This window comes from Chanodichthys erythropterus, chromosome 16 (assembly GCF_024489055.1).
Source record: "Chanodichthys erythropterus isolate Z2021 chromosome 16, ASM2448905v1, whole genome shotgun sequence".
NCBI classification, from domain to species: Eukaryota; Metazoa; Chordata; class Actinopteri; order Cypriniformes; family Xenocyprididae; genus Chanodichthys; species Chanodichthys erythropterus.
The window spans coordinates 19,818,630-19,837,327 of NC_090236.1; the positions used below are offsets into that span (position 1 = coordinate 19,818,630).

At 36.2% G+C, this 18,698-nt stretch overlaps 4 protein-coding genes across 4 annotated transcripts in view; 2 read left to right on the plus strand and 2 right to left on the minus strand.

The window, feature by feature from the left end:
• The window catches only part of arl14 (ADP-ribosylation factor-like 14), a 5,293-nt gene extending 605 nt beyond the window's left edge, over positions 1-4,688 (plus strand). The window contains exon 1 of the mRNA XM_067363370.1: positions 1-4,688. This exon is cut by the window's left edge and continues 605 nt beyond it. Coding sequence (XP_067219471.1) covers positions 4,089-4,688 — 600 coding nt within the window. The 5' untranslated portion in view covers positions 1-4,088.
• Positions 4,689-5,446: 758 nt separating this feature from the next.
• On the minus strand, positions 5,447-8,385 carry zp3b (zona pellucida glycoprotein 3b). The gene is made up of 8 exons (XM_067363369.1): positions 7,905-8,385; positions 7,565-7,680; positions 7,377-7,480; positions 7,124-7,304; positions 6,621-6,738; positions 6,175-6,260; positions 5,833-6,095; positions 5,447-5,754 (listed from the first exon to the last, which is right to left on the minus strand). Exons 1-8 carry the CDS (start codon positions 8,319-8,321, stop codon positions 5,474-5,476), a joined length of 1,566 nt encoding a protein of 521 aa, XP_067219470.1. The 5' UTR covers positions 8,322-8,385; the 3' UTR covers positions 5,447-5,473.
• A 1,092-nt stretch (positions 8,386-9,477) lies between these two features.
• On the minus strand, positions 9,478-11,255 carry gng5 (guanine nucleotide binding protein (G protein), gamma 5). The gene is made up of 3 exons (XM_067362812.1): positions 11,090-11,255; positions 9,774-9,925; positions 9,478-9,691 (listed from the first exon to the last, which is right to left on the minus strand). The coding sequence occupies exons 1-2, from the start codon at positions 11,168-11,170 to the stop codon at positions 9,800-9,802; spliced, it is 207 nt and encodes a 68-aa protein (XP_067218913.1). The 5' UTR covers positions 11,171-11,255; the 3' UTR covers positions 9,478-9,691; positions 9,774-9,799.
• A 1,166-nt stretch (positions 11,256-12,421) lies between these two features.
• Positions 12,422-18,623, plus strand: LOC137003769 (meiotic recombination protein REC8 homolog). Its single transcript, XM_067364052.1, has 11 exons — positions 12,422-12,554; positions 13,463-13,541; positions 14,127-14,253; positions 14,824-14,887; positions 15,063-15,130; positions 15,209-15,281; positions 16,287-16,449; positions 17,366-17,576; positions 17,671-17,811; positions 17,892-17,958; positions 18,433-18,623. The coding sequence occupies exons 1-11, from the start codon at positions 12,422-12,424 to the stop codon at positions 18,621-18,623; spliced, it is 1,317 nt and encodes a 438-aa protein (XP_067220153.1).
• The last annotated feature ends 75 nt before the right edge of the window (positions 18,624-18,698 follow it).

Sequence of the window (18,698 nt, forward strand, 5' to 3'; positions counted from 1 at the left end):
TAGCACAAAATGTATGCCGTTTCCTATGGTGGATCGATTTGATCTATGATCGACCTCCAGGGCTGCTTAAGAAAAGCGTGCACGCGAAATTATCTTGACTAGGTGAACCTGGATCGAATTAGCGGGACTGCGTGAACTTCAATTACCTTTTATGAAACCGTTTTAGCCTAAACTCATTTGTTAGGTTAATTCAAGTCAGGTTTTGGAGTTTAATCCTCGCTTTTCTTAGCATCTTTTATGAAACAGCCCTCTGTACATATGTGTATAGTGTACATGTGTGTGTATATTGTGTAATATTTATTGTATATTGTTTCTTATATATCATATTGCCAAGTGTTTTTTTTTTTTTTCTTTATGTAAATTGAGCAATGTCTGGACGTACCTAAGCTTTTCACAGCCATTTTGATGCAAATCTATGATCTTTCTTTGGAGGTATCCATTGTTAACACAAGAACACAATGACTGGAAGCACTTTTTCCTTCTTTTTATAGCAATCATGTGCTGATTATACGATTAGTGACATGATGTTAGCTGGTCATTTTGTACCTGGGCCAAAATACTTTGAAATTTGAGTTTTTGTGATAAAGTTTATTGTCCAATGAAGCGTTTTGCAAATATGCAAAATGTATCTGATCACTCTGCACAATAACCTAGAAACAATGTGAATCAACATCACAACAACTAAAGGAGAAAAAATTGCAAAACACAAAATTTGTCACTGCCAAAACTTTTGGCCACAGCTGTCGTTCAAGTGGGGTACCAAAATAACGCTCCATTTTTTCCCCACCGGCACTGGAAATATCGCGTTAGAATGATCCCCACTACCAACACCACCATGTCGTGTGAACTATTAGTGATTCTCGCAATACAGGTGTGGTTATGTTAGGTTAGGGCCCTAAAGCAGAGAGAAGTTTTTTGAACATTATAAAATTGCATGTTATAATGACCTTGATATTATCCAAAACAACCAAAACAAATGTGTGTAAAATTTGTATATTTTTTTATGTTTTATACAGCTAAATGAGCCTGAGCCCCAAAGAACACTGATGCTACAAAATGTGTACTGAACATTATAAACATATCATCATGTTAATTGTATGTTTACTCAGTTGTCCCCATTAAATTAGTAAAGGACATTAAATGTGAAGCAAAAAAAATCATGTATTTAGAGATGTTGAATATTGAATGGGGTCAAATAGGCTATAGATAGTTAATATATAGTATAATATATAGTTAACCTATTTATAAGCATTTCAATATTTTAAATATATTCATATTTTTGGTTCAAATTTGTTACTCGTATCAATATCTGTATCATTAACAAATTAATGATATCCTAGATTGGTCACTGTAACAAAAATACATTACATCAGGTAACACCTTCATAAGAGATAATCTTAAAGGGATAGTTCACACAAAAATGAAAATTTGATGTTTATCTGCTTAACCTCAGGGCATCCAAAATGTAGGTGACTTTGTTTCTTCAGTAGAACACAATTGATCATTTTTAATTGGTCAATGGGAATTTCTTTTATAAGAGTAAATAAAACTTGCTTAGACAAATCCAAATTAAACCCTGCAGCTTGTGACGACACATTGATGTCCTAAGACACGAAACGATCGGTTTGTGCGAGAAGCTGAACTGTATTTCTATCATTTTTCTACCTCTAATACACCACTATGTCCAACTGCCTTGCGCATGGTGAGGTGTGTACGCGAATGGCAAGTTTAAAGGATTAGTCCACTTTCAAAAAATGTTGGTAACCAAACAGTTTTGGTTCCCATTGACTTCTATTGTATGGTCAAAAAAATATAATGGAAGAACCGAAGCTGTTTGGTTACCAGCATTCTTCAAAATATCATCCTTTGTGTTCCACAGAAGACCATCATTCTACAAAAAGTTGGTATGAACCATTTCTATAACAAATTGTGCTGATTTAAAGGATTTGTCCACTTTTAAATAAACTTTTCCTGATAATTTACTCACCCCCATGTCTTCCAAGATGTTCATGTCTTTCTTTCTTCGGTCGAAAAGAAATTAAGGTTTTTGATGAAAACATTCCAGGATTATTCTCCTTATAGTGGACTTCAATGGAGCCCAAACGGTTGAAGGTCAAAATTACAGTTTCAGTGCAGCTTCAAAGGGCTTTAAACGATACCGGACGAGGAATAAGGGTCTTATATAGCGAAACGATCTAGGGTAGGGCTGTTTCAGAATTGGTTTCGTATTGTTGTTAAGTCTGTGCATGTCAGTGGACTCCAACCATTCTTTTAGTAGGCCTATGGTGGATTGTTGTCCACATTTTGTTTATATAATTATGATTACTTGGTAATGTCGTTGTCGTATGGCCAGAAGGAATCATGCCATACCCTAGGTTTTTGTGAAATGCCGCCACTGGCCAAACCCCTGTAAAACCAGCCTGAGAAGGTTGGGAGACAAGCAAAAACCAACCTGGTTTGAGATGGTCTTTTCAGCAGACAGGGCCTTTTGATTTCATGTGGGAAATATGATACAGTAGGTTATGAGCTCATAGATTAAGAGGAAATAATAAACAAATAGAATAAGCATGACGCATGGTTGTTTGCATTTTTCCTGACTGACTTACATACTGATCTGAACACATATTTCAAGAGGTCTCGGCCGCAGTAACCTTACACTGCAGTGCCGTATCCGTGCAGCATACCGAGCTTTAACGGTGACGCGTTACACAGTCCATCGTGACAGCAGGGACCAGGTGTAAAGCCTCAGAATAGCACCAGGATTGTAGAGTCCAGTATTTAAGGCCTCTATGACTCGTGCCTGTTGTCACTGAGTAAGCTTTCTAAAAATCTCCCCCTACACACTCTTACTGGATCTGACACCCAGTAGTTCAGAGGCCGTAACGTATAAATGTAAAAGTCTGCGCTCCGCTTTGGCACCAAGTTTACAAGACGCTCAGCGGCCTACTTTTCAAGGATTTTTCCAAGCGCAATCGGAGCACTAGAATGGGTCAGTGCAGTTCAAGGACATCCGAGCAGTTTAACGAGTTCACGTCACTTACAACTATAAAGTTGTGTGAAAAACGCACTCCCGGCATTTCGCACGGGAAATGGCGATTGGAAGTCTTTCCGAATGAAGCGGCAGCGGACAGACGGCGCCGCGGCTGCAGTAGTCACGACGACTGCTCTGGGCTGGTTTTTGTGGAAGATACAACAGGCGGGGTGTGGATAGATAAAACCCTCGGAAGACAAAGGTGAGCCTGTGGATGTGAAGTTATGGTCGCTGCTGTTCTTGTTTCTTTCTGAAATCTATACTGAGGATTTCTAAAGGTGACGCCTGCTCAGTCAATAATCCAGTGCTGGAAGAAGTATCTGGAAGGCTTGGGATGGTACTGTTTAAAAGGATTCCTGAATGTCTGAGGGAGACATACCACACTTTTTTCTTTCTTTTTTGGTTCCCATTTTCTGGAATGAAAAGATTGAAGCATATTTATTTTAAGACTTTTTCCAAGACATTTATCTTCAAATATATATTTAAACAGTCTGACTTACTGCCAGGTCATGGTCATGCATGTGGTCAGCTGATAAATGTAATGGGAAGCCCATACTTATTTCTTTAAACTTATGGTCACATCCCAGACTCAGGGCAACTTAACTGAGAACTTATAAATGTTTATTTTATTAAAGTTATGTTTTATTTTTATTTATTTTCAAGTTCAAGTTCCTATGTACTTCATGTATGTCAGCTGACATCATCTTTACTTTCTTTTGGATCTTAAACTAAACAGTGAAAGATTTTTTGCAACCATGTTGAACATGAGATTCTATGAAAATTATATATTTTTTTATTTAATCATGGAATATTTCATTCGGTTTAAATATGTACAATATTTAAATGTATGTTTTGTACAGAGATGAATTCCTCAAGACACCATTCTTAGCATATCATTTGGGAGGTGTCCTCTGATACTTTGACCCAATAATCATACAACTAGATAAGCAAGATATAATACATTACTGAGTAACGCAGACACCATCTTAAGTAAACTCACATTTGCTAAGAGAAGACTATAAGAAACGTTGGTGTTTGTGAACATCAGACATTTACAATGGGCCATTCAGGATCCAGACACAAACCTGAAGCTCGTATCCTCCTCCTAGGGCTTGACGGAGCTGGAAAATCAACTCTTCTTTACAAACTAAAATACAATGAGGACTTCCACACAGTCCCTACAATTGGATTCAATGTAGAAATGATTGAAGCCAAGAAGAAAAGGGACAAAATCATCCTGACCGTGTGGGACGTTGGTGGTCAGATAAAGATGCGAGCGCACTGGAAGAATTTTTTCCAAGACACAGCTGGAATTGTGTTCGTCGTGGACTCCTCTGACATTAAGCGTCTGGACGAGGCCAAGGGCATCCTGGAACACACCTTAAAGAGTGAGCACCTCAGGGGACTCCCGGTGGTGGTTCTTGCCAACAAGCAAGATATTGTAGGAGCTGCTACAGTAACAGAGATCACAGAGCAGTTTAACCTGAGAAAGAGTTGCAATGAACGAGACTGGTTCATTCAGCCGTGTTCTGCGCTGACTGGAGCAGGTCTGGTGGATGGCTTCAGACGAATGGCGCACCTGGTGAAAAAAACACCTGAGGACAAGAACATCAAAGAGACTGTGAAGTATATTAGATCAAAATCTGTTAAGAAATAGCCCACATGGTAACTTATTAACCACTTTTATGGAAGGTTGTGTATACTATCCCAATAAATATAGTTGGACGGTTCATAATCATGTGCGACCCTAATGTTTAAATGAAGAACAATGTGCAAGATACAGAAAGCTACCTTGAGTTATGATTCAGAAATGAATATAGTAACCAAGCCTTTGAAGTATATAGAGAACTTTTGTAAAGAAATGCCCATGGTAGCCTAGCATCAAAACCTGTTAACCACACTTACAGAACGTTACATCATACTAATGTTCAGTCGTGATCTGAATGAGAAATTGAGTTAAAAGACACCATAAAAAGGTGGTAATGTTATCTTAAGTTATAATTCATTAATATTTATTGATATCTGCTGTGAAGTATGTTTCGTGTTATTTAAAGTCACTTTTATTTTAGAACAAAACTCAATGTAAATCATTAAATATGGTTCACGATAATGTGAATTGAATGAGAAATTGAGTTAAAAACCATAAGATGTGCTAAATTTTAATCTTGACTTGTTTCAGAAAGTTCTTAATACTATACATGTTTTGAAATATAAAGAACCTACTATTGTGCAATTTTTACTTTATTGCAAAAACTTCAAGTACATTGAGATTTATGAATTTAATGCATGAAGTGCGCAACAACCAGCTTGCATATTTTTCTGTGACCACAGCATCTGCAGTAATATCAAGGACCAAGACAAGATGTAATAAAACTTTTATTTTTAGAAAAGGTCACATTGTTAGTTTCCATTTTTCCCACTCATTTGTAAGTGGGGGGGTCATTATTCAAACCCGCTTCCCCCTTCTGAACCAAAAAGATCAGTATCATTAAAGAACAGGCTGTCCTCTAATGGACTGAAGCTTCCAGTCTCTGGAGCAGTTTTAAACTCCAGCTCATCCATCACAGGATTCTTTTCAGTCGAGTTGAATAAGAACTCTGGCTTCTCAGCAACAGATGCCGAGTAGACGCCCTCAGTTCGGCCCATCAGAGATCCAGTTGACTGGGTGGCGTTTCCTTGTCTTGGAATCAGAAACAGAGGACCCAAGGTAGCAATCTTCCAGTCTGTTATAAAGGGAGAAGGGTGTTATGTGGCACTCAAACTTGGATAAATACAGATAAAGAATGAAACTATATCCAAACCTTTGTTTGTGTCGGTTCCCCTCTTTGACAGACTGCCAAAGGGATTTTGCTTTGCCTGTATGAGAGCTCTAAAGGGTTCTAATGATTGACCGGGTCTTACAAGAAAGAAATCCGCAGACCCAGGCTTTGAGCCCAAATTTGGCTGCTTGACAGGAGGGGCTATTGTGACACGGAAAGGCTTGATTGGTTCAGGCTCGGCCGCACCTTGTTTGGATGGCTCACAGCTGTTACACACCTCATCATTTCCATCCACAGACTGCCACCTGCACAGTCCATATGGGTTCTTACATCAAGAACCAGTGATTGATACCAAGGTTTAAATATTTGAAAGTCAGTCATTACCTTCCATCAATAAAAGAACATGCTCGATTCTGTGAGCTCCCAGAATACGCAGCAGGGATGGCCTTTAGGTAACATGTGATGTACACCTGTTTCAAATACAACCAGGAAGCAGTGCAGAATTAAACAACTTGCATACATAAACTGTATTCACCCAAAAATTATAACTGACGTTTACTCACCCTCATATTCCAAACCTGTATGACTTTACACATGATATTTTGAGGAGTTGAGTGTCTATACACTGGTATTCAGTGGGGTCCAAAATAAGACCACAAACAACAAATCTTGTGTTTCACAGGACAAAGTCATACAGGTTGGGAATGACATGCTAACTTCAAACAGTGGTAAAATCGGTGCAAGAGTTACATATTGTATTACAAACTTCCAATGACAATATTCATCCTACAGTAAACTATCCTTTAAGTCAGTCTTAAAGTTCTGCTCACCAAGTTGCTTGTCAACTTGTGGAACCTGAAGGCATCCAACAGTAGGTTTAATTTGTTGCCTTGGCTCCTCTGCAAGAACTTGGAGTGGGAGTACAAACCCCTGCTGTCTGCAAGACATCTGAAAGTGGTCTACATGATTAGACAAACTGCGAAATTCAAGTGAACAAACAGACTGGTACACTTAAAGCTTTATTGGCAGTCATGGTTCCATGAACATTTAACATCCATAGAAACATTTTAAATGCACAAGAGGTTCTTTAGATTAAAAAGTTTTCCACACTAAGAAAATGATTCTCTTAAGGACTGTTAACTAAAAGGTTCTTTGAGGAACCCTCAATTGTGCGCATCCAAAAGGGATGTATAAATTCTCTCATTTTTACGACACAGGACCAATTTCTTTCAACACCAAACTGGTAGTTAATAAAACCAGGTTTTAAAGGAGGTTGGATTAAATCTAATAGATGTATTAAGTGCAATACTACAAAGTCTAAATCAAAACTCACCCACGGTAATCTACAAAGGAATATTTGACATCACTGGTCTCCATGTTATAAGTTGGTGTAGCCACACACCAGTCAATATAAAGAACCAGGGGCAAATGATTGGCCAAGGTAACAGAGGCTTGAAGGTGTATCGCATCCCCCAGAAAATAGACATTTGAGCCCCTCTCATACTGCCAGTCATCTTAAAAATAAAAAAAATTAAGTTAATAATAAATAATTTTGAAGCAGAACTTGGCTATTATAAATACTATACCACTCATCAGTCGAAGACTAAAGTCCAGATAATCAAAGGACCTAACAGTGGCAGCAAATGGAATCCAAGTGGGTGCCACAACCACACTGTCAACATTATACCACCTTTAGAAGATTTGAGGGGGAAAAAAAAAAATTATTAAGAGGTCAAATTAGTCATTAAAAAAAGTCTGAGGTTTGTCAGCTTACCTCCGGAATTGGCACTGAACAGGCGTGACTGCACCATCCTGGTAAAGCACACCATCAGGAGATGGTAGAGGAGAATACACAAGGACATTTGAATACACCAGAGAGTCCCCAGTTACCTGAGACGACAAATTAAACCCATGATGAATTTGTAACAAACCATTTAATAGTAGTATTATTGGTGTTCCCCATTTCTTAAAGTCCACCAAGCTGGTGCACAGCCTGCTAGCCTTCTAGTCAATCTAAGTGGAGGGCAGATTAATGACCAGTTTTAACTACTATAATTTTCCCAGCAAAATACCAATCTATAAAAAAGGCCTACATGTGATATCTGCGCACTTACAGATAGTTTGGTTCCACAGTCTTTGAAGTGAGCAAATATGGTGAAGTTTGATAGTCCAGTTTGCACAGCTCCACATGATGCTGGCGATGCTGGCGACACTTTGCTGGGCAATGATTCGGGACCCAGCCGCAACTCCTCAGCGTAAACAGGAAGACCCGAAGCTAACAGGTCTGTGTTTATCACGACCTCTATCGCTTCTTGATGGCAATACACAGATACAATTTTCTGACGTAGTTGTGGAACGGGGTCGTTTATTTTAGGCGGACTTTGTAGAATCGCGGCCTTAAACTGACTGTTCAACAGCTGCTGGTTTGCCAAAGGCCGTCCTTGCTGGAATGTTCGAGGATAACATTCAGTAAGCTGAGATATCAGAAGAAGGACAGCAGTACAACATATCAATGGGCTACTCGACCACATCTTGCTTGCTAAATAATTATATCACATACAAAACCAGCTTCTCGACCATGGAAATAAACCCGTTGGTCGCCGTTTTTAAAACGCATCAATGAAAACTGATTCTAGCTTGCGCAATAACTTATCAATCACCCAAACCACCTACACCTGATTTCTATTTATTCAGGCCAATTAGGTTTCGTGCAAATATTCATGAAATGATGTTGACACACCTGTGTCGAACACCTGTGTCGTGTTTTAAAATGTAAATATGATTTTAGATACCTCTATTTTAAAGCTTCTGATGAAAAATAACATTAACTATTAATAAGAAATCAAGATTTTAGCATAAACTTCAAATAATATAACTATGTACATTAAAAATATCATTTTCAATAGAGTTTTAGGAGGAGTACAGCAATCACATAGCAAGAAACTATTTGCAACACACTTACAATAACCATTTTATAAAGTCTATGTAAAATCATTATTATGATTAGACCTTAGTTCAATTATGATATTTGAGTAGCTTTTATAAATGTACCTAAGAGGAAAACATTACTGGTGTGCATTTTGAGACAAAACAATGGCACTGACATATTTTAAGATTTCAGTGCAAGTTGCTTTCAGTTCAAACATGCATTTTATTCTGGGACCAGGCTTAAGTATTGCCTGTGAAACCAGGGGAAAGCCTGGCAAAATACCATCATACATTTTTTGTGTGGTATAATAGAATTATACCACACCAAATTATTCAAAATCACATTATCACAATCTCTCAGACAAATGCATTTCAAACAAATTAATGGATATCATGTAATTGTGATAAAACTGTAGCTTCTTTTTTGGTTATAAAGTTAACATATATCCTGTGCAATTCGTTCACAGTAAGCAAAGTATTAAAACAATAGAGACATGTAGAAATCAATGGGTTTATTTTGGGTTATAAAAAGTCTAAGGCAGAGAAGATAGAGAAATAGACTACAATGTTAAAAAGGCACAATAAATTACTAAGTTCCCTCTGCTGTGCCACATAAAAATACAAAAGCCTTCCCTCCAAAAAAACTGGAGCGCTGTTTATCACTCATTAAGGCAGACTTTTTAGTTTGAGGTCTTCAAACAGAAATCTGAAGTTTGTGAAAGTGAGAGTCAAATACATGTTGAGATAAAAAAAATTAAAAAAAAAGTTTCCTATTCTACAATGAAATCTTGAGAAGAAAATGCACCATAACAGACATAAAGCGGCAAATCCTTTCAGTTCTTATTTCTGTGTTTATGGCATGAGGTATTAACTGGCAAGTGGACAGCTTTGTGCTGTTGCGTTTTCGATTATACATCATGGCAGTGGTTCTTATTTTTCCCCCAGCAGAAATGTCACAGGAACAGGAAAAAGCCTGAGAAGACAGATTTTAATTGTTAGTTTCAGTTTTGTAATGTTTAGCTTTTAATCAAAAGCAATTTGATAATGATCCTTACCAATAGCAGATGGCCATCATGGACCCTCACAAGAAGGAGCAAACCTTCTGTGTCCTAAAGGGGTTGGTGCTTGAAGACACTCCGGTCAGCAGGGGATCTTGTAGGGCGTTTTGAATGCAGAACTGCTGAAGCTCTGCAGCCGCCTGAGAAACCTAAACAGCCAAAAAGTCACAACATGTCACAATTGTCTGGAAACTGTGGAAACATTAATGAGTCGGTGTTCGGGCGTAAACACGGAAGCACTGCAACAAAAATAGCATAGGAGAATGACAGAGGAGGGACAAATTTGTTGAATAAAGTTATTTTTGTTTTGTTTTTGAGCACAAAATGTATTCTCGTCACTTCATAACATTAAGGTTGAACCACTGTAGTCACATTGATTATTTTAACTGTTTTTATTACTTTCTTGGACCTTGAATGCGGTCATTTCGTTGCTTTCAATGAAGAATATAAAAATATATTTAAAAAATCTTGGATTTCATCAAAAATATCTTATTTGTTTTCCAAAGATGAAGGTATTGCGAGTTTGATATGACATAAGGGTGAATAATTAATGACAGAAATTTAATTTTTGGGTGAACTAACCCTTTAAATGGGTTGTATACACAATCAGCTGCAATGCTAAATACAAATTCATACTAACAGACACACAAATATATCTGAAAATGGATATAATGGTATAAATAAACAAGGGAGAGAAATATAAATAATAAAAAATAATTATCTAAAATAAATTTGATTAAAATAATACATTGATTACAGTTAATAAATTGATTTAAACAACGAATACAAAAATTTGATCAAAATAAATTGTGAAAAAAACTAATTTGAAATGTAATTAAAATATTAGTACAGTGTACTAGTACAGAGAATAATAAAAACGTAATAAAAAAAACGAATGTGGCGTAACCGATACATTTATAATATAAATTTCTCAGTACTAATAATATACTTGTAAATATATAACTGCATCTTACATTTTAGCATGGGGTCCCTGACATTAGGATGATCACATTTAGGGGTCCACGGGACCTGAAAGATTGAAAATTACCCATCCTAGCTAACGTTAGCTAGAGTTGGTATAGATACAATATTTAGCGCTTTCCCCCCCGCTAAGCCTGTTTAATATTTAGTTTGTTCAATAGATATTTGTTCTACTTCACTGGAAAATAAAACAACTTTAATGAAATCGACTGAGAAGCCGCTAAAACAAGGCTAACGGGTTACAGGTCCACGCCCAAGCTCAACCGGCTGCTAACTCACTAGCTCACTAGCAGTCTCAACAGAAATCACACCGCCAACAGAAACGAACCGACCTTTACTCTGTTGATGTTTGCTTCGAAGCGCAACTGCTGAACGACTTTCTTCATCGCAACAATGCTTGATGAGCCCGACATGATGTCTGATATTTCCAAACGATGTGCAACAGCGAAGACAAAAGTTGTGAGCAGGCGGTTTCCGGTTTGGTTCAGTCCGGAAGTGCACAAATGAACCGATTCCGTTTGCGTCTATTCGAACCCTACTATGGCGAAGGCAGCAGTTAATGAATATTGAAAAAAGGCTAGTCTTCCGCATAGTAGGATTGGTTCATTCGTTCGCTGCTGTGCGGCGCCAGCGTCAGCCATTTAGCAAACCAGTTAAGGTTACTGGGCGAACGTAATTAATATTCATAATCTAATCATAACGCACAATATATATACGCCACCTGATGGCGATTAGATGCAATACTACTGCTCATCATTTTTCTCGCTTTTGCTTCTTTATATTGTAAAACATAACCTATTTATACAATATAACTGTCACCCGCCCATAATGACGCTGTTTTATGGCTAGAATGCTGTGTAAATATATTTTAATGCTTCTCAATATTCATTATGTTGTAATGTGTATAACAAAATAGGAATTATTATGGAAACAAGACAGTCCAATAAAATGCGTCTTAGACCGCTGTCTTAATAAGATTGGTTTGTCTGTTTCACAAAGCACAACTGATTGGTAGATCTTTCAAAACAATTCCCCCACAGCAACCTTTGAAGTGGCTGCTATATATAGTTCCTATCAAAACACTTTGGATTTCACCTGAGAGATTTCATTTCTTTCACGATCACGCTATTGCAGTTTTTGCTGAACATTTGCTTTAAATTGATCCTGTCTTTAACAACCTGTCACAATGTTTTTCTATCCTACTGTGCTCAATCATCGGACTGGATGCTTTGCCACGATATGGTAAGTTCTCATTTCTTTCTGAGAGTTAGACCTATTGACTGTTTGTTTGAGAAGGTGTGTATATAGGCTATTCACTGCATGCCAAAGATGGAAAATTAGGGTAAATGTTATAACCTGTCAATTTTAATTCTAAAACTGAGGCAAAGCTAATATCTATCTAACCAAAATCTACTTTCAGGTTGGCGGCCACTAAAGGACGAAGGATCAGTCGGAGAGATATGCTTAAAGTCAATGTCCAGCGCACCTGGTTAGTTTCCTTTCTATGAAATGAATAAATAAAATAAATTACTTGTGAACAGTTTTCTAGAAAATCGCATTTAAATACAATACTAAAGTAATTTTTGAGTAAAAATTTATATATTAAAAAAAAAAAAAAAAAAATTAACTGAGTTATTCTAAATGTGATTAACAGCAATGACATCATGGATTACGTGTTGGTCAGAGTCCCGCCCCCTGTCTCAGGATTGCCCCGCCCCCGTTTCTCCCTGTATCTGTCCTCCCAGCTGCAGTATGGAGTGGTGCTCGTCTACCACAGACAGTGTGAATTTTTGTTAGGTGGGCTGGGTCCATTTGTCAACAATAGTAGGCCTAATTATTAAGGTTTACTAAAGAGTGGTTTAAAGGATTAGTTCACTTTCAAATGAAAATTTCCTGATAATTTACTCACCCCCATGTCATCCAAGATGTTCATGTCTTTCTTTCTTCTGTTTTTGATGAAAACATTCCAGGATTTTTCTCCATATAGTGGACTTCAATGGCCTCCAAACAGTTGAAGGTCAAAATTACAGTTTCAGTGCAGCTTCAAAGCGTTCTACACTATCACAGACGAGAAATAAGGGTCTTATCTAGAGAAACCATCGCTCATTTTCTAAAAAAATAATTTAAATTTTATACATTTTAATTTTAATTATACATGCTCATCTTGAACTAGCTCTCTTCTTCTTCTGTATTTGAATTCCAGCAGTGTAGACACTGCTAAGTGTATTACTGCCCTCCACAGGTCAAAGATTGAACTAAATTATCATATACAATATTCTAGTGCAAGTATATAACAATTAGTTCAAACTTTGACCTGTGGAGGGCAGTAATACTTAGCAGTGTCTACACTGAAACTGTAATTTTGACCTTCAACCGTTTGGAGGCCATTGAAGTCCACTATATGGAGAAAAATCCTGGAATGTTTTCATCAAAAACCTTAATTTCTTTTCGACTGAAGAAAGAAAGACATGAACATCTTGGACGACATGGGGGTGAGTAAATTATCAGGAAATTTTCATTTGAAAGTGAACTAATCCTTTAACTAGAAGACAGCATAACACAAGAATGTTTTTGCTGTTTTGTTGTTTCATTTTTATCTTTTAAGATGACACAATGGGTTCATAAAATGATCATGATAATAGTATAATTTAGAGATTTTGACTTGTCCATGATTGTTTAGTGTTTCTGTTGTGTCCTTTTCTCAGAGGACACTCAGGGGGCAATTGATAAACTGCTCCGCCTTAACCGGAAGGCTAACATTGATTTGATGGATGAAGAAACCAGGTCAGGCACTATGTCATTGTTTCATTATGAGCTTTCTTTTATATTGTTATGATGTTAGATGAAATAACAATAGTGCTAATGCAGATGAATGGAACCATTATGTCTGATGAACATTTTCTGTGATCCTTTGTATAATGCTCTTTGAATTCAATACTTCAGATTTATTTATTTTATTTATTTATTAGTTTATTTAACAGGGACAGTGCACATTAATAAACATTACAATAAATGCATCAGAATTATTTTTTATCATCAGCATCACTCTAAAAAAATAGCCAATCAAAATGACAAAAAATATTAAAATTAACATTTCATGTTTTTTTTTTTTTAATTTCACAAACAATTGCCAAAGCAGCATTTGCAACCAATTTTAACTTTGTAGTATTTTAGTATGCCACATTTTAAGTAAATTGTCAATGGCTATGAGTAAAATTTTGCAAAATGTCACAATTAAAGGCCTTTTCAAGTCAAGGTTAAAAGCAAAAAAAATATGAATGAAAAAGAGATTCAGAGCTTAATGCATACTGTTTAAGATGTTTATCACATTTACAGTTTCCTCAACTTCCTCCTCCTTCTTGCTTTCAGGCAGAGTCACATGATCCCCGATGCTGTTGCACTATTTGATGAAACAGAGGGGGCGAGGGATCCGTTCTTTGGAGTTATGGAGTGCGGGTACGGCCTGCCAAGTCCAAGCAGCTATATTCAGGTGGATGTAACTCAGAATTTCAATTCTGTTGGCATAAAGTTTTTTTTTTTAAAGAAATACTTTTATTGATCGAGGGTGCATTAAATTGATCCACAGTGACAGTAAAGACTCATAACGTTACAATAAAAAATGTAAACGCTGTTTTTTTGAACATTCTATTCATCTGCGGGGAAATGTATAACTATTTTCACTAGAATATTAAGAAACACAACTGCATAACTTCATCTGATAATAGGAAGTGTTTCTTGAGCATTAAATCAGCATATTAGAATGATTTCTGAAGGATCATGTGACACTGAAGACTGGAGTAAAGATGCTGAAAATTCAGCTTTGCATCACAGGAATAAATTACATTTTCAAATATGTTAAAGTACAAGTTATTTTAAATTGTAATAATAATCCACAACATTACTGCTTTTACTGTATTTTTGATCAAATAAATGCACCCTTGGTAAGTATAAGACTGACACCAAACCTTTGAACAGGTAGTGTAATTTCTAGATGTTGTTAATTAATTTGATTATTTAACAATGAAGTTAAGTCATGTGTAGTCTAACCTCTCACACTGTGTCTCAGCGAATGGAGGGGGTTTTACCAGAGCATGTCCCGCCCACTAGAGAACCAACACCACCTTCAGATGGTGAGCACTTGATACTGTAGTTAACACTGAAAAGTGATACATCACCATTAGCAGCGCACAATTACATTTATCCATACTCTTTCAAATTATACTATAGGAAATTACAAACGATTTGCACTGACATTAAATAAAAATCTAGAAATTTGTGTTTTTTAAGCTCCCTTTTCCCCTTTAGGCATCACAGCTAGTCAGGAGTCCATCACTCTGACAGAAAGAGAACCTGTTATCATGCCTGAGCCAGAGGTACAGCTGTCAGTCACTATCATCACTGTGTGAACTCCAGTTGTGCGTATCCAGAATGTTGTCTCTCTGTTTCCTCAGTTTGAAGGAGCAGATCTGCAGGAATCCGACATGATCGAACTACTGCTGGAGCAGCCAGATCACTTTCTTGAGCGTAAGTGATGGTGGCATGCTGTTTTCACTGTAACCCATAATTATGTGCAGTAATTATCCTGGTGCCAGATGAAGATACAAGTTATACTTGCACAAATTTTACCTCAAAATCAAAAGAAATTATATATATATATATATATATATATATATATATATATATATTTTTTTTTCTTTTTTTTTTTTTTTCTATACAAATATTTACATTTATATATAATTTAAATATATAAAAATATAAATATATTTATATATTTATACATACATGCTTATATTTCTTAAATATATACATGTATGTGTGTGTATTTATATATATACATAATAATTATACACAAAACAAACACACATATATTACGTAAACACAGACTCTTATTTTGTACATGATAACCACGGTTATCGTTGAACAACCCTAATATAGGGTTGGCTTTATCTTCATTTATATATAAGTGCTGGCTTTATGTTCATTTAAATAAAAAACAAATGTAAAAAATAATTAAAAAGTACTATATGTACTATAAACTATGCTAATTTTAATAAAAAATGTAAAAAAAAATAAATAATAATAATAATAATTAAAAATACTATGTAAAATGTTAAGTATTTATACTTTATTGTAGCTTTTGTGCTGGTTTTAAATTATGCTCATTAAAATAAAAATGTAAAAAAAAAAAAATAATAATAATATATTTAAATAAATAAAAATATATATATATATATATAATTTTTTTTTTTTTTTTTAATACTCTTTTGTTATTGCAGTAATAAAAATCACAATTAAAAATAATGAGGCAACTCAAAAATAAAACTTCCACATCTGTTATGATAATGAGAATTTGTTCATGTCAGGTCTGGTGAGATTTGCCCAAACACTCATTATGAGTCAGTTCTCAGTTCATGTGGTTTTATCAGTTGGCCTTGTGCATTTTCTGTCACGTTGTATTTTGTTTTATAACACAGAGATATTATAAATCGGTTTTAGATGTAAATTTGAGAAGGGAATGTTTTTTTGCAGGTGAAGATGAGAGGCAGCCGGAGATAGACAGAGAAAGAGAGCAAATAGAGATTGAGACAGAAGAGGACAGAGAGCCGAGGATGCCTGATGAAAGAGAGCAAGAGAGAGCAGCTCTTGAGAGAGAGACAGCACGAGATCTGACAACATCAGTCTCTTTAGATCTGTACGTTTAGAGAATTACACTTTAGAAACTTGCACTTGCGCTTTTTTAAGTACGCTTTTAGTAAACAAAAGATGCTAAAAATGGAAAACTTCCCATTTTTGAAAAGAAAGCTTTTAGAGTTGATGGCTTTAAAGTCCCCATGAAAACAAAATCTTGAATCCAGAATCTCCTTCTTTAATTTTCTCTGTGGTTTGTCCATAGTTAGGGCTGCACTATTAACCATATTTGAATCGTGATCATGATTTCTGCTTCTCTCGATTAACTAAGCATATTATATATATATATATATATATATATATATATATATATATATATATATAATTTTTTTTTTTTTTTTTTGATATTTCATTATCTTGCACTGGTAGCAAGCTTTCAAGCTTGGGCTTCCATGTTAAGTATTTTAATTTCCACAGTCAGAGCTTTCCTCTTAAAGGGTTAGTTCACCCAAAAATGAAAATAATGTTATTTATTACTCACCCTCATGCCGTTCCACACCGTAAGACCTTCAATAATCTTCGGAACACAAATTAAGATATTTTAGTTGAAACCAATGGCTCCGTGAGGCCTGCATAGGGAGCAATGACATTTCCTCTCTCAAGATCCATAAAGGTACTAAAAACATATTTAAATCGGTTCATGTGAGCACAGTGGTTCAATATTAATATTATAAAGCAACGAGAATATTTTTGGTGCGGTAAAAAAACACAAAATAACGACTTATTTAGTGATGGCCGATTTTCAAAACACTGCTTCAGGAAGCTTCGGAGTATTATAGGGGATGGACATATTAAAGAGGTGAACTTTAAAAGGGGGGGGAGGGGTCAGTTTTCAATCCCAAGGAAAGCCTAAAAAGAACTCTTAATGTTATACAGTTTAAAAAACACCAAACTTACACTCTAAAATGATGATTTCCCAGGGCACAAATCACTGGCGCGTCAAGCCAGGAAGTTGTCCTGCTGCCTGAGGAGGATTTGGGGCTGCCCATGGAGATGCCTCTGTTAGAAGAAAGAGAAAAGACACCAGTATCTGTGTCTGTACCCATACCATCCCCTCCGCCCGCCGAAGAGGAAATGGCTGTTGAACCAGAGAGAGAGAGAGTGGTGAGAGAGAGGAGCCCTCGTCTTGAGGTGTGTTAGGTTGTAATCTGGTCTGTCTTGATGCTACATGAAAACATTTGACACATTTGTCATCAAGCCATTCTCCCATCTGCCCCTCTGTCAGCCCGCTGTAGTGAGGCCTGAATCTCCTAAAGAGCAGAGGAAGAGGAGGAGACAGCTGCTCTTCATTGATGAACAAATACAGATATCTCAAGAGGAAATGAGGGCCCGGATTGATGATGTGGAGACAGAGACCAGGCCTTTGGTAAGTCTAGAACAGTTCTTATTCAAGTTTGCATTATTTTGTGCATAAAATTGTTGTCAATTGTGTGTTTTTTCTCCTAGGTGGCACTCATCAAACCACCCTTAAAAAAGAGGGGTGCTAAAGAACTTCTCGGGAACCCTTGCTTGAGTAAGTCGGTGAATCTCACAAAGAAATTAGTCTTTTTTTAGCCTAAAATCATAATAATTTTTTTTTTTTGAAAGAAACTAATACTATTATTCAGCAAGGATGTAATAAATTGTCCAAAAATGACAGTAAATACATTTATAAAAGTTACACAAGATTTCTATTTCAAATTAATTCTATTTTGAACTAAAAAATGTATCTCAGTTTCTACAAAAATATTAAGCCACACAACTGTTTTCAACACGATTAGAGTCTTAAAAAAGTAAACATTTTACAAACTCCAAGATTGTAGTGTAAATATATGGTAAAAAATGCTACAAAATATGTTTAATTTTCCTGAAGAAATTTTTTTATTTTTTTATTTTGGGGTCTAATATGACCTATATGGATATTTCATGAAAATGTTCCATGATTTATACAGTCCATAGCTAAATTTGAAGGTCACATTATTGACAGCTGAGTGTTATGCTTACGCAGGCCTTCCACCTGAAATCCTGGCGCTATGGAAACAGGTCGCGGTCGTGATGCCCATCCCACCATCCAGGCAGCGCTGGGAGGTTCCTGTAGCAGAGGAGATACCAGAGACAGAGGGGGAAAGACCAGAACCAGCAGAGAGAGAAGAGGAGAGAGAGCTTAGCTCAAAAGAGGTTAGCAAGCATAGCATGTGATCCACTAATACTAAATATTACACTTTAAGATGTAACTTATTACACACCAGTTAATATTTGAATTATTTAACAGCA